Source organism: Pan troglodytes, chromosome 11, assembly GCF_028858775.2.
Source record: "Pan troglodytes isolate AG18354 chromosome 11, NHGRI_mPanTro3-v2.0_pri, whole genome shotgun sequence".
Classification (NCBI taxonomy): domain Eukaryota; kingdom Metazoa; phylum Chordata; class Mammalia; order Primates; family Hominidae; genus Pan; species Pan troglodytes.
The window spans coordinates 68,287,522-68,304,196 of NC_072409.2; the positions used below are offsets into that span (position 1 = coordinate 68,287,522).

The 16,675-nt window shown below is 37.4% G+C and overlaps 1 protein-coding gene across 3 annotated transcripts in view; it reads right to left on the reverse strand.

The window, feature by feature from the left end:
• GNAQ (G protein subunit alpha q) overlaps positions 1-16,675 on the reverse strand; it is a 312,313-nt gene that overhangs the window by 87,011 nt on the left and 208,627 nt on the right. For all 3 annotated transcript variants that reach the window (XM_016960988.3, XM_054658875.2, XM_063787785.1), the window contains one exon: positions 8,314-8,468. In XM_016960988.3, coding sequence (XP_016816477.1) covers positions 8,314-8,468 — 155 coding nt within the window. The remainder of the gene's footprint in view (positions 1-8,313; positions 8,469-16,675) is intronic.

The following is a 16,675-nucleotide window of genomic DNA, read 5'->3' on the forward strand; positions in this document are numbered from 1 at the left end:
ATCTCTGCTTCAATTGATAGCTAAATCCTATGAAACTCTCTCATCAGCTGCAACATACCACCATACCATACCAGACACTACGAGTCAAGCTCACATGACACATAATCCTTGCACTCAGAAGCCAAATCAACTCAATGAACATTTCTGGTCATTCATGCCATTTTTATGCCAGACATTCTTTGTGTGGCATTTAGTGGTACGTCCAGGAAATATGATCTAGAACTTTCTGTTGCTCACTTCCTACCAAACGTTTCATTGTGCAAAGCAGTATCTCTAGAGGACTGCTGAAGGAATGCAGGCCATTGCTTCACTCAGTACTCTAAAAGATATCTCTGGGTTAATTCAGAGCATCAGAGTCTTAAACTAGCTTTTATCTAAATAGCATAAGCAGAATGCCACTGTGTTTTAATAGTTATTCTTCACCTCTAAGAGGGGTTTGAATTTGTGTGTGTGTGAGAATGAAAATCAGATAGTAAATATAAATATTTTAGGACTTTTGGACCATATGATCTCTGTTACAACTATCTGACTCTCCCGTTGGGTCCAAAGCAGCTATACACAATACATAAACAAACGAACATGGCTATGTTCCAACCAAACTTTATTTATAAAAATAGGCAGCAGGCCAAATTTGGCCTGCAGGTTTGCTAATCCCTGTTCTACGGTAATAGGCTTTAGCTATGCACATCATCATCCTGAGTAAAGACTGTGGAAAGGCCTACAAAGAAGAGGCCAAACTACTCAAAGTCCAAATAAATGTCCTGATAAAATGTGAGCAAACAGCAAACTGACTTGCCCACATCCACTCTGCCCTTTAGGCAGAGTGAAAAAATGATCAACTGGGGCTAAACCCAGCCCTTTTTCCTGTTCCTTCTCTGTAATGAAGGTTAGAGTAGAGTTAAGCATATCTAAGCCTTATCTTTTTATCTTTAAGAACTTTCTGAAAGGGGAATAATAAAGACCACATCTTAGAATCATCAGCATTCACCGAGGAAGACAAATGCAGGGCTTTTTGTTTATTGTTTTACCAAAGATTGGAAAATGTGGCCCACTAGATAACAAAACAGGAAGAGAATTAAATATGTCACTCAAGTGAAAAGAATGACACTTTGTGTTATTATTGACACTCTGAAGAAGAGCAAACATATGCAAGATCAATGTCCTCTTCTGAGCTGGCTAAAGATAGCATTTTTAGTAATTTAATCATGTAGAGAATAATTTCTCTGTTCATTACATTTCCAGGTAAATTTTAAGGTGCCAGGTTTTCATTTGACTGCATAGGATAATGACTTCTCAGATAAAGGGAGTCAACTCCAACAGAATCAAAGGACTTCAGAATTTAGGAGGAGAATTTAAGGATTACGTATCACATGTAATCTATGAGGAAAGTGACGCTTAGTCAATGCCCCCGAGGTAGTGAGTAGCAGAGGGAATTCCAGCTGGACCTCAACCTAAAGGGAATTCCAGCTGGACCTCGACCTAATATTTTCACCATACAATGGTCTTATCTGCCTTCAAAAGCCTGGAGTAGGCTTAAACTTGAAAAAAAAAAAAAAAAAAAAACTATCAGAGGAAAGTGAGGATGGATACAATGGCCAAACCAATATACCGTGGAGTACAAGTATTTGACTCATCAGTCAGCAACTTCTTAGCAAGGTACTTCCTCTTCAAGAAGGACTGGACCTAAGTTAGGTGGATGTGTTACCCTATCTCTGAAATGCCTTTTGTTAAATTCAACATGGCACATAATATATTGGTGCTAGTTCATCATCAGACTCAAAAAATGTAGGCATGCGTTTAGAAGGTCAAACTCCAATGCTGACTTATGCCAAAAAGCCAATCTACTCATGTTCTTTACGGGCTCCGGATCATGTGGAAATTTCAAGAAGGTGTCTGATCTACCCAACTCCCTGGAGGGGAATTCGGTGAAGTAAGATTAGAAATTATTTGGTCTCTTAAGGCAAACACAGCTACAGTAGACTAGCCAAAGCCTGCAGATGAGGCCTTTTCTCACTATATGCCAATGTGATTGAGACTTGTGTCTTCTGGCTAATGTCAGGGAGCTTTTGGTACTGTAGGCAGTGAACTCATTTGACCTGGTGTCTCAGTATATTAAAGCAGGTGGTGAAATCTAGGGGAAAAAAAGTGAACCTACAACCATCTGTTTTTTGTGCTCTTTAATCATTTTCAGAGCCTTCAGGCTTTTTATCAATAATGAAAAAGTTAATAAAGTAATCTACAAAACTCCCTAGGATCTTAGAATGCTTTTTATTCTTTCATTAAATAGAAATGGAAGAATTCACCAAATTAAGGCCAATTGCAAATGTATCCACAACTGCTTATCCATTATCTGGAATTTCCTATCTCTGTGGTTCTATCATTGCTGCTTGTCCTTTGAGTCATCTGATTACTTACTATGATAGGCAAGTTGGCTAATCAAAGTAGAAGGGAAGCTCAAATCATTTTATAGTGTCCTTCTTACTGGTTCCAGTAAAAAGTGATTGGCTGGATTTTGGGGGAGAGGGGTTGAGAGATAAAGACTGTAGGTTAAAACAAAGAAATAACATTCCTGAATTATCTGTAACTTAGAACATCTTCCATGTTAGTATGGATAATTGCTGCTTAGCTAAACATGGCTAAGTTTTCATAATGATAACCAAAAACCTATTGGGTTTGTTTTCCAGTCAATTTTATATAATTTTCCTTCTTGACTTTATAAATATGAAACTATCTGTAGACAATGTTGATAAAGATTAATAATCTGTTCTTCATGGTAAGTGATTTATAAAACACCTAATCATAGGTATGTATCTACTGATTCATCTATCTACCTATCTATCCATCTATCTTATCTAAAAACTGTCAATCATCTATCTATCTATGTATCTATGTATCTATCTATCTATCTATCTATCTATCTATCTATCTATCTATCTGTCAGCCATCCATCCATCCTGTGAGGCTGTATTTCAGTGGTTAAAAGCTTGGGATCTGGAATAAGCAAATTTGAATTCAACTCCTACTCCATTCATTTACTAAGTATGTGGCCTTGAACAAATTATTCAGTCTGAATCCTAGTTTCCTCTTATGTTAGACGGGGATGCTAATAACTATGTACCATTGTAGGTGACTTTGAGGATTAAATGAAATAACACATGTAAATGACCAAGCACAGAATCTAACATATATTAAATATTCAGTAAATAGCAGCTATTATTGTCTTTGATAAGGCTTTTCAGATCCCAGACCTTCAACAACAGCAGGAAAAAAGACTTGAATGCCTTCGGCTCTGAAGCTTCATAATATTTAACAGCCAAAGAGAGACTGGTGCTTATACCATGGTCATTAAAATAGTAGAAATTACCCATCTATTATTTCGTGAAACAATCACCTCTATTATTTCATGAAACAATCACTTGTGAAAGTCAAACATGAGCACTGCTGTCAGGAACAGAGGGTAGAGGGGAGAGGCACTTTAGTAAATGTGATGACGGAAATAAAAGAGATAGGTACACAGTGTTAAGATAGAAGACATAGTGACTTACTGTTACTGGTGTTGGGCAAGGCTTTCAGAAAGGGTGACTCTTGAGTCGGGTCTTAAAGGATGAATAGGAGTTCATCAGAGAGAAAAGAAGACAGGCATGCTTGGCCTCTGCTCCCAGTATTTTTTTAAGTCGCTTGCACTGAATCTCACAACCACTAGAGTTGTGGAGAGAACTGCTACTACACTACAACCTTTAAGTAGGTGTGTTTGGCAGGGAGATTCTCCTAATACCAGAAACGTAGATGTTAAGTATTTCCTAAATCTACTCTGAAGACCTACCACTAGAGACAGGCAGCACCAAAAGAAGTTGGTCCTAAGCTCAGAAATATTTCTGTAAGATGAATATTTTTCTGTAAGGTGATAATGAATAAGAAATTAGGTCCAGAATAACAATGAAGTATGTTTCAATTATAAAGATAGGAACAATTATAAAGATATGAAGATATCTTTATAAAGATATATTATATATAAAGATATATATATAAAGATATATTATATATAAAGATATGAAAAAAGGAGGCAATATAACATACTGAAGATGCACTAGGGGAATATACACAAAAAAGTCAGAAAGGAAAAGGGCTAACAATTATCTCAAACACAGAGAAAGGAATTATTCTGAGTTATTTGTGAACATGATTTTTAGTACTGGGAAATCAGCGATGTTTAACATATGGGACCTACATCTTTGCCAGTGCTGTCATATTTGCCAGTTCCTGGAGCATCTGCAGTGATTACACTGGAGAAACATGTGGAACACAGCAGCAAATGAGTGACTCTATGATGCCCAGGTCCTATTTCTGTTGAGAGGTTTACCTGGCTAAGGAAAATGTAAAGTGCTCACTACTAAGACGGTGAAGAATAAAGTAAGTAACACTCGGGCCTCCTGGCACAGTGGGATTAAGGCAAGCCAGGCAGGCTGCTTGGGCACTGATGTATAGGTGGTGCCAAAACATCCCTGGAGGAGACCTGAAATGTGGGTCCAGTTAACTCTGGTTTATACACACAACCCCTTACATAACTGGCAGGAATAAATTGATTCTACTCCCTTTGAAGTAAAGAGAGTATTCTACAAAAAATGAAGGAAACAAACCTCCCTCCCCCAGTTTCACTTAGCTAAGGTGACCAAAGGTGACAGGTCCCTGCCTGTCCTGGAGAGTCGCTGTTTCACTATAATTATTAATACAGCCTCCTCTTTCTCAATGTGTCCTGGTTCAGATGATTAATCAAATAGCTGAAGAGATAAAATCTTCTATGCAGAAGAATGCCAGTGTAGACCAACTGATAGACCAACTGATAAAAGAGGAAAATAATTATTTTACAAATCCCAATGGAATTATTAAATCTGGCAAAAATTATCAGTTGGAAATAAAACTATCAGAGGAAGAGCTGATGAAGAACTAGAGATTGCTCAATGACAAACTAACACAACAAGAGACAAGTAAAATACAACTTTATAATGGAGGGTGCCACTACCCTAACGCCATGGTAAATCTTACCTTCATCCACCATGGGTAAACAAGTGTACAACATCACTTATAATACATTCTAGTCACAACGTTTAACTTGAATCTAATAAAGACTTTAAATGTAACTTCTAGTTTAGAGTAAATCAATGAGATCCAGGAGCAAGCTAAATCATACTATGAGAAGCAATCAGGCAAATCTAGGCCAATCTCTTGAATGTGCCAGTGAAATGCAAAATGGGTCTCTACTAGATTAAAAGAACCTTATGGGACATAACAACCAGATGCAATGTGAAGTCCTGAAATCAACCACCTCTAGAGGACATTTTGGAAGAATTTGGGAAATCTGAATATGAACTGGGTATAGAATGATAAAAAGAACTTAATTAATTTTAGGTATAATAATGTATTATTATTTAGGTAGGAAAATGTCCTACTTTTTAAAAAAAGAGATACATAGTGATGTCTAAGGATGTAAGTACATGTTGTTAGAATTCACTTTATTACTTCAGCATAAAATGTGATTAAAAAAGATTTAGGTGACGTATGTCTATATATATATACATATATATAAGAATAATTTATTTTTATTTTTTATTTTTTTTTGGAGATGGAGTCTTCCTCTGTCACCCAGGCTGGAGTGCAGGGGCATGATTGATCTCGATCTTGGCTCACTGCAACCTCTGCCTCCCGGGTTCAACCAATTCTCCTGTTTCAGCCTCCTGAGTAGCTAGGACTACAGGCGCACCCCACCACGCCTGGCTACTTTTTTTGTATTTTTAGTAGAGACAGGGTTTCACCTGTCTATTGGTCAGGGTGGTCTCGAACTCCTGACCTCAAGTGATCCACCCACCTCAGCCTCCCAAAGTGCTGGGATTACAGGCGTAAGCCACCATACCTGGTCCACATATATATAATTTAGAAAATCAATTTATCCTCATTCCCACTAGGGAAATGTAGAACTATTTAAAGAATAATCATTTGAAGGAGTTTAGATCAGCCTGTGCTAGAGGGCTCCATGTTTTGGTCTTGCTTTATCATAAGGAGTGTGCCCGTTTCTATGGCAGACTAAGCCTGCACTGACAGAACTCTAAGATAGCAGCTTTTCCCAGGATCACAGCACTGACAGGTCTAGAGAAACTGTCTAGGAGAGCTCTTGCCCTAAGCAAGTTAGATATGGCAGCATCCAATCCTCATACTAACTAATGGGTCCATGTCTAGAAATCTGCAAATCTAAACTGAGGGTATGTCATCAGAGATATGATGAAGTCTTGTCTCAAGAACATATCCATAGTCCAATACAGGTGTCCTAGGTGCAAAGAGGACTCTCTCAGAGGGTCTATCCCAGGAGGAGGAGGCAAACCCTAAGGGGGAGACGTAACCCTAGTAAGCACATAATTACTAGATAATGGGGGCCTCTGACTACCCAGTAGCAGGACTCTCCGTAGGGAGAACAGTTACAGTTGACAGGTAAAGAGTAGACCAGGTAGGGAGGGGAGGAGATAAGACTGAAACTAAAAGTTAAAAGATAGAGGTTAGAAGAAAAATGATGCAAGGTGAAGAATTTATCAGTAAATGTAACTTTATAATGGAGGATGAGTTAGTTTTAAAGGCTAGGGCAAGACATCACAGTAGCAAAGTAAGAAGCAGAGAGGAGTTAAGAGAGAGCCAGAGAGATTCAAAACTGAGGATGGAGGGTAAATAAGCAGACAGGAGAGACATAATGAATGGGAACAGGGAATGATGGATGAGACAGCAGCAACATGGGGAGATAGATGGAATCTGAAATGGCAAAAGAAACAGAAGGACAGAGGGGGCAGGAGTAAAAAAGACAGCTGGTCAAAGGGTGAGGGGGCAGAATTTAGAACATGCAAGAGCTGAATGCATCTTTTTCATCTCTGTACTCACAGAAACTTATACAGTGGGAGCCCAGGAGGAAGGAACAAAGGGACGAAGGACAGAGGGAGGGAGAATGGCAGAATGGAAGGCAGGCATGCAGGACAGCAGAAGAGAAAGACCAGAAATGAGAAGAACTATATGAAGGTATGGAAGAAGGATGATGAAAGGAAGAATGAAGAAAGCACACATTTCAGAGGCACACAAGGGGGTTAATGCTAGTTAAAATATTAAATACTACAAAAATGGTGCTCATGAGCACTGTGTCACATTTCAGAATGGCATAATTCAAATTTACCATAAGAATATAAGAAATAGTTTGATCAGGCAACATTTCTGTGGCTGATGTGAATCATATCTTATACAAATGCCTAGAATTAGAGTAAAAGCGTGACAATTTTACTGAAAAAACAGAGTCATATAGCTCTTAGATCTTCCATGCACTTTTCAGTGATGTCAAGCAGCCTATCAGGGCCTCTTATTTTCCCCAAGGGCCCACTCTCATCCAGTGGATCACTTTATCATATGAACTGGCATAAGGTTACTGATTATTTTCTACCCATTCTTCTGTCTGCCCAGATCCAAAACAAGAGGCAGATGCTGTATTAATATAACTAATGTAGACAGAAACCTGGCTAAATACTACCAAAAGAAAACTCACTATTCAGGTGCCTGGTTATCTACATTGCTGACTACATTGATCACATTAATCCAATGATTGCCAAATCTTTACTTCCTTTCTGTTAGGTGAGATTTAATTCTAGAGAAGTAACAGATTTCTAGGATGCAAATCTTTCCCAGGACATGAGTCTGACTGACAGCTCACAAAATAATTCTGGAATGTATGCAAAATTAGACTCACATGCAATTTTCACGCAAAGGAAAACCTATCCATCAACATAATAGTGGCTCTCAGAAAGCAGTCAAGTTCTGGGTCTGAAAACTGGAAATCAGGAAGTCTGATGTTTTAAGAAGCCATAATCAAACATATTTTTTGTTTGCAGTTTCTAATGTGTGTAGGTGTTTTCTAGCACATGAATAAGATTGGATTTTCTATCAAAAATTATTATTACAAGATTTCAAATCACAATGGCATATGTGAGAATTGCTAGTTTGCAATTTGGGGGAGGAGGCAGGTTGGTGAAATCAGATTCCTAGAGTCTTCAGTTTGTTTTTCAAACAGAAAACAGTAAAAGAAATATTCTCCTTGACTCATGATACCAGTCCTTTATAATCTAATTTAGATTTAATGAGGTTGGCATAAGTTCAATATCTATATTCCCTAACTTTTAAAGTTTTAATCATATATGACATATACAGGACAGAATAAAGAAGTTATGATAATCATAAAACCTCCACATGGAAGTAAAGAGAAAAATCCATAGGGCCACCTGGAAAGATACTCACTATTTGGTAGAGTCAGATAATTGATATTCTCGTCGTCTATCATAGCATTCCTGGATTCCAGGATCATTCCATAAACTCTTTATTGCATCTACATATGGATTCTCAAAAGCAGACACCTTCTCCACATCAACTTCTCGAACTAATTGTGCATGAGCCTGTTTAAATAAAAAAAGGCAGTTTTAATACCCTATTACTTTCCAAATTTTCTTTGCTTTGCATATTACATTACATACAATTCAGGTAACACCTTCCTTCATATACTGGTCTTTAAACACTGGTTTACAATAAAGTCATGTTTCATATTTTTTGTTTTTCTTAGAGAGAACTCAGTCCCAAATCTTTCCCTCTAGAGTAAACCTTGATGCTACTTAGAACTGATTAGAGGAAACTAGAGGAAGGTGGCGTATTCAGCTCTCCCATCAGAACAATAAGAATGTTATGCTTACACATACCACTATTTTCACATATTATCATAATCCTAAAATATTATTATTAAAAGAAAAGGAGGCAGGAGTAATTATCCCCTCTATGTTTATAGTTTATTATAATCAAACATATAATATAGCCAGCTTATGGGTGTTGTATGTCTAAGCAGAAACTCAATCAGAATCCTCAACTAATCAGGATTAGCTTCTCTAGTTTACTTTTAGGACAGGGCGTAAAACCATTAGAAGAACAATTAATAGTAATAATTTAATCTGGACAACAATGACAATTACCCCTCCACTCTTATGCACCCAAACTTTCAAAATATTTGTTTTGTATCTGCCTTATCTATATTACCAGATTGAGTACCCCCTATTCAATTTTTTAACAATGTAAAATAACTTGGCTATATTCATTTAGCAGGAAAGAGATAAAGAGATTAAAATGTTTTAAAAATAAGATTGCAATGAAAATATTTTATGGTCAACCCTCAAATTAGCCGGAATACATGACTGCCTAACAATCCAAATCAAAATCAAACTAAGGTTTATGGAATGCTATATATATATATATACACACACACACATACACACACACACAAAGTATATATCATAAATATGCAACTAAGCACAAATAACTAATTGTGTTGTACACTGGATACAGATGGTTGATAATTACTGAAACAATCCTGATTTTGTATAGAAATACAAACTTCTAAACAAGGTTAGTGAATGGCTATCATGATGACATCATGGCCAAACTATTCATTTCACAGAGTATTAAGCAGATAGAATTTTAATAAATGTGATCCATGTTAGGCCCTGTCTGGTTCCCAATCTTTACCTTCCTTCCTTTCTCTTGTGTGAGAAGGGCCCCATGCCAATAGACTAATCTTGACTTAAGGTTTTAGGAAGCTCAACACACTAAGACTGAAGAAATCACCTTTCTTATTTGTTCTGTTCTGACTGTGACAATCGGATCTAGTAACTGAGAAGCCCTAGCTCTTGCTGCTATTCTGATTTTGGAAAATGAATCCCTGTAGCTGCTTTCTGTACTGAGTCCCTGTGTAGGCAATCTTCCGTGTTATCCCACCCACGATCTTACCAGCCTGGAGTCCTGTTCCTGAATCCCAGGCCAGGTGGGGCCCACCTCAATCATCGTTCCCCTCTGAGACTCGCCCTTTGAAAACAGAGCATCACTGGCTCCTCAATGAATCCCCACTGCTGTGCTCTGCCTCTTAGGCAGTGTAATATTTGTTGTCTTTCTCTCTAATCATGGTTTAAGTTCCAAGTTCCAAGATAGGCTCAACACCGCATAATCAGGGCCTAGCAAGGTGCCTGGCAAGTGGTAGATGTTCAATAAATATTTGTTGGTTGGTTGGAAGGAACAAAGGAAAGAAGGAAGGAAGGGAAGGAGGGAGGGAGGGAGGGAGGAACTGAACTACGCTAGAAATTAGGAATTCTAACTTCTAATTCTGGCTTTACCCATAACACTGGTCATAACCTTTAGGAGAAACTACTTTTCCTCTTTATAACTTAATTTTCTGTGTTCATAAGAAAAGGCAATTAAACCAAATCACCAAAGAGCTCATCTAGCCATAAGCTGTATGATTGTAAATATATAATGAATACATCTACAACGCACAGAGCACCAAAATGTTAAGACACTGTCCCTCTGGGAGCACCCAGTACCACTGAGCAAAACAAGAACTTACTATGTCACACAATAACTGAGAATACAGAACAGAATGCAGTTACATATGCACATGAGCGATGCTGCATGGGGATGGCGTTAAGTGCAACTGTGTATGGACCAAGGAGGTCAAATGAGGTGTCAGAGAGAAGGTGGGATTTAGCTGGCGGGTGAAGATGAAGATGAACGATCCCTCCAAGGAAAAGCAGCATGGACAAAATAAACATGGCACTTTTTTAAAACTGTGACTGCTGTTCACAGTTAAAAGAAGCTACTTTCTTTTGACTGCAAAAAACAAACAAAAACAAAAACAAAACAAAACAAAAACTGTCTTGTGAGAAAGTTTCATGTTGACTCTGAATTCAAATTAACCTCTACAGTGTAAGTTATATTTGTCTCTGCTATAAACCCATTACTCAGAAGTCAACCTCCATGAAAACTGAGAGAGAATATTGCCCTCAAAAACAGAGCAATCACCATGTTGCCTTCACCTAGGTTGGAATTTCTAAGTCACTTTTACTGCCTCCTAAGCTTTGTTGTTTCATTCCATCCTTGCTGTTTTGGAAAATGACATTCAAATATAATCAACCATAATTTGCATTTATGTAAGAGCTTTCATCTCAGATTCTCTAAGTTATTTAAAAGTATGACAGCATTTTACAAAATATATACAGATTTTTAAAATTGTGCATATAAACGTTCCCAATGGAAATGCAATACTCTCAATTTTTTGTAAAAAAAAAAAAAAAGTTCTGTATGTGGAAACAATATTTTCTAGTATGTTAGAGTAGGAAGATAAATTAGATACTTTTTTCTATTTGTCCAAATGTCGAATGTGAAATAGTAGTAAAAATTATAAGTAGTTAAGCTAAATTAAACAATTATTAATGAAAAAGACAATGATGAAAAGGAAAAAACTCACCTCAAATATTACAAGTAACAAGTCAATTACAACAGACTATCCTGTTTATTTTGAACATTGTGCACAGAAAAGCAAGGGAGGGCCAGCCATGCTGGCTCATGCCTGTAATCCTAGCACTTTGGGAGGCAGAGGCAGAAGGATCACTTGAGGCCAGGAGTTCAAGACCAGCCTGGGCAACATGGCAAGACCCCATCTCTATAAAAAACAGAAAAATTAGCTGAGCGTGGTGGTATGTGCCTGTAGTCCCAGCTACTTGGGAGGCTAAGGCAGCAGGATCACTTGAGCCCAGGAGTTCAAGGTTACAGTGAGCTATGATAGCGCCACGGCATTCCAGCCTAGGTAACAGAGAGAAATACCATCTCTCCAAAAAAAAAAAAAAAAAAAAAAAAAAAAAGCACCCAAAAATACCTAGTATGATTTAATGAATCACATAAACAAAATGTAAAATATAATTCTATTTCATTTTAAGTTACAGTTAAAATATACTGGGTGGAAATAATGATGAATGCTAGCTTTCAGAATTCTTAGCAAGCTGGTGGCAAGGCTTAGAGGGAACGTTGTGAGAACTAAGTAGCTACTCTCAGGAACTCTGGCAGAATTCTAGGGAAAGACCACATGGAAACCGCAAGATGTGTCAAAGTGGTAACGTCTTGTTTTCAGAATTCAGTCGTCGTAAAATTCAGGTAAATCTTAGATGTGTTGATGTTTCCATGTTTGCTTCTGCAAAGGGAAGGAGGAACTGAGGTCCTACCAAAGTGGGTCTTACCCAGCCCACAGCAGGCCAAGCCTTTAGGTGAAATGAAAAAGACCTCATAGTCACTTTGGAAGGATTTTCAAAATCTCATTAACGGCTGAAGGCGGCTTTAGACTGGAATGTCACACCTACCCAGAAGTAGAAAGCCAAATGGTAACTTCCACATTTGTGGAAGCTCTTAGACACAAATATCCAGCTTATTAGGCCTGCTCTGTCTGAAGGGATGCCCAACACACACAGAGGACCTCAAAATCAGAAAAAGTGCAAGCCGGCATCAGAGTTCATCTCAATTCTGAACTGCAGCACACATCTTCCTACTTTTTTTCTAAGTGCTTATTTCCTTTTGGCACTTGACTCTAAAGAAAAAAATCACCAACTCCTAAATGGACTGTGGAAAAAAAAAAAACCCTCAGCCTTTTTGGTTTTGTTTTCTTCTGCTCAAAGGAAGTACAGAGTGAAATGATGGATGCTGAGACAAGACTGCTGGTGTTGTAATTCTACTTCCACCCAGTACTAGCTGACTGTCATCTTGTACAAGCTATTTAACATCCTCAACCTGCTTCCTAATTACCTCCCTCTCATAATCCATTAAATGGAGGTAATAATAGCACTTATTTTAGAGGGATAAATTACAGAATGCATATAAAATTCTTGAAGGAAGAGCCAGACATCTAAGGCTACTAGTTATTTAAAATGCAAAAAAAAAAAAAAAAGGAAAAATAGTACAAAAAATATAAACCATGGTACAAATACCTACTAGATTCTTCTGACATTGGGAAAGTCACTGAAGCCTAAATCTGCTCAAATGTGAAATTACAGTCTGGAGGCCCTGACTGGATAATAGATCTCTGAGTTCTCAAATTTGCAAATACTGCTTAGCATAAAATCTCCTGCAGAAAACCTGGACATGAACTGTATTTATCAGACTGTTCCACGTTTTCTGACTTCATTAGAACCTGAACGCTGACCTTTCAGGTGCATTATACGCAGAGTGACAGTTGTTGTTTTATCTTTTTCTGAGCATTACTGCATAAATGACAAAGAACAGCAAAGTCATACTGAACTGCTGCTGGCTGGGTTCTCATTGTGAGTGATTCACTCCCATAAAACAGCCTCTCCACACTTATGATTCAACATGTGGCTCAGCAAAATTAGAAATTACTACATGACACAGCCTTTTGAAGCCCCTCATGAAAACGAAAGATCTTCTGTGTGGAGTCTTTAAGTGGTAAGGATCTACTGATTCTTCTTTGCTAAGCTTCCATGTCCTTCTTAAACTTAGCATTAGATGGAGACTACTGAATCTCAAATTAGTAATTCTGGGAACCACAGTAGCAAAGACGAAGAACTTGAACAGCCTGAGACCAAATCAGGTATCAATAATAACTCTGTCAGGTACCAGCCCTGTGTCTTTAGACAAGTCACTCAACCTTCCTGAACCTCAGTTTCTTCATCTATAAGATGGAACAATTTGTTGTAGGGCTGTCAGGAAAAGTAAAAGAGATGTTTCTAAAATGCCTAGTACAAATATTATAATTACTATGAAATCTTGTGGTATCTCAAAAGTACCATTAATAATTATTTCAACAAATATTTATCGCTCATGTGTTAGACAATACACAAGACAATGATGAAAAGGAAAAATAGAGAATGTATGTTAAATACGATGTTCTAGATTACAATGTTAGAGAAGAAAGTTTATTAAACTGCCACATATCCTTTCATTAAGACTTCACAGATTGATTTATTAACTCATTATTAAGTTTGTTCTTCTATCATTAGATTTTTATTTTTAATCTCCATTATGGTCACCAAGGTAATCAATGACTATAAGTTATACTGTCTTTCCCAAAAAATATCTGCTGGAACTACAATTCTCCTTTTGGTTTTGCTGGCCTATAGGCTTTATTTGCTCATTCTAACATAGAATGGGGATTCCTTCTTGGGTAGAGGAAATACTCCTCCTTTATTGTTTAAAATATATTTTTTTTCTTTTCAGAGAACTCAATCTCTTTCTTGGCCCTACCACTACCATTTTCCATGTAAATATTCTTCTATTTGGTTCTTTGCTTAACATTTTCCTTTTTCATGTTTGTCTGTAATGTCATAATTATCAGTATCAATGACATTGTAGGTCAGATGCTTGATGCAGCATGGCAAAACCTACATCAAACACTTCCAGAGTATGTTGATTGATATAATTACATAATCCCATTACAAAGAACATTGCCTTCAGGTCTATAAAATCTTGGGGTACAATTTAAAATTTTGCACTCTCTAAAGTTCTACTATTATCTTCACAATTATGATGTACTATCCTAGTATGGGTGTGTGTGTGTGTGTGTGTGTGTGTGTGTGTCTGTATGTATGCATTATTAATACCACCAAAAAAACTAGTTTATCTTCAGAGAGTTTATACAAAGTCACAGTTGATTTACAAAAATTGAAAAGAGAGATTAAAGATATGCATATTCATTAAAATTCAAAACAATTAGGGTATGGTCTGTATGACTACTTTCAAAGAATATTCGAGGAACATTAATTAATGGAAAATTAAGTTAATGGAAAATTAAGTTAGTTGGAATGTTAACAGGTATTTGACAAATGGATTCTGAAGTCAAAGTAAGAGAATGGGGAGAATAATGGTTATAAATAGTCAAACAGAGGTCTGTGCTGCAGAACACAGAAGTTATAAAAAGGCAATGGCCCTTACCTAGAAAGGTGCTATAAATCCATGAGCCTAGCATTGGGGATATTATTGAATTTTCCAAACTTGTTTGACCATGGAAGCTTTTTTTGCCTCCAGATCTGTTGACGAGACTGTTGGTGCATTAAATCATGTTTTGAAAACACTGACTAGAGACCCCTAACAACCAACTGTAGGTTGATTTTACACAAACAAAACAACTCATTGACTGATTTCTCCCCACTCTGGCATAATAGGTTAATGCCTGCTTTTGAGATCACATAATGTTATGTGGTTCATTTCCTGATATTATACCTCAGAAAAAGCCTAATCATTTTAGTCCTTTGTAATGTCTGTGCTCCTACAATCTCATTAACCAGAGGAGTATGTTGCTGCTGGTTTGGAATTTTATTTTATTTGACAACAGGAAAAACAGATAAAGAAGATTTCCCTGTTCAGTTGGTAGAATTCAGACAGGTGAAAAAATAAAAAGAACAAGCTTTGATTAAAAAAAAAAAAAAAAGGCCCAAATGCTCCCAAGAATTTCAGAGTCTTACATAGGGAATATCATCTTTCTGGAACATCCCCTGTGAAATCTGACCACTGAAGCTTCAGACATTCAAGAAATTGTGTTAGGAAAAACTGAAAGTGAAAGGCTCACTTTCCTAGAATCTTGGGGAAGGAATGGAGCTTTTAGAATACCTTGCTTAAATGCCCCTTTAACAGAGCCAGAAACTGTTCCATTAATAAAAATAAAGAAACAAAAACAATACCTCTTTATCCTATGAGAAACAGTAATGAAGCATTTAGAAGTTGTTTTTTTTTTTTCTTTGAGAAGGAGTCTTGGTCTGTCACCCAGGCTGGCAGGCTGGAGTGCAGTGGCAAATCTCGGCTCACTGCAAGCTCCGCCTCCCGGGTTCATGCCATTCTCCTGCCTCAGCCTCCTGAGTAGCTGGGACTACAGGCGTCTGCCACAACGCCCGGCTGATTTTTTGTATTTTTAGTAGAGATGGGGTTTCACCATGTTAGCCAGGATGGTCTCAATCTCCTGACCTCATGATCTGCCCATCTCAGCCTCCCAAAGTGCTGGGATTACAGGCGTGAGCCACCACGCCTGGCCTAGAATTTAAGTAGGAAGAAGGGAAGGAAAATAACTCACATCCTACAAGGCCTGGTTTTTTTGTAGTAAGTTATATAATTTGTCACTTTAAATAAAGACCCAAATTTTGAAAATATTATAGATAAGAAGTGTAAAAAGTTACCTGGACCACTGCTGAGAAACTGTTAACTTTCCATTGAGAGTATAATAATATAGTTATAGTCTACTAACACTTTTGAGTATTAAAAAGGCTACCAAAACAGTTAATGTTTGTATTAACCTGTTCTCACACTGCTATAGAGAACTACCTGAGACTGGATAATTTATGAAGAAAAGAGGTTAACTGACTCACGGTTCTGCAGGCTGTATAGGAAGCATGAATAGGAGGCCTCAGGAAACTTACAATCATGGTGGAAGGTGAAGGGGAAGCAAGCACGTCTTACCGTGGTAGAGCAGGAGAGACAGAGAAGCGGGAGGTGCCACACACTTTTAAACGATCAGATCTCATGAGAACTCACTCACTATCATGAGAACAGCAAAGGGGAAATCTGTCCCCACGATTCAATCACCTCCCATGAGGCCCTTCCCCCAACAAGTGGGGATTACAATTTAAGATGAGATTTGGGTGGGGACACAGAGCCAAACCATATCAATGTTGCATGTCTTTAAAGTATTTATTGACCAGCAAATCTATTTTATTACATTGATATTATTCAAGGAAGTGTGCACATTAAAAATTTTTTCAAATATAAAATCTTCCTAAAATATAAACTTTTGATAAAT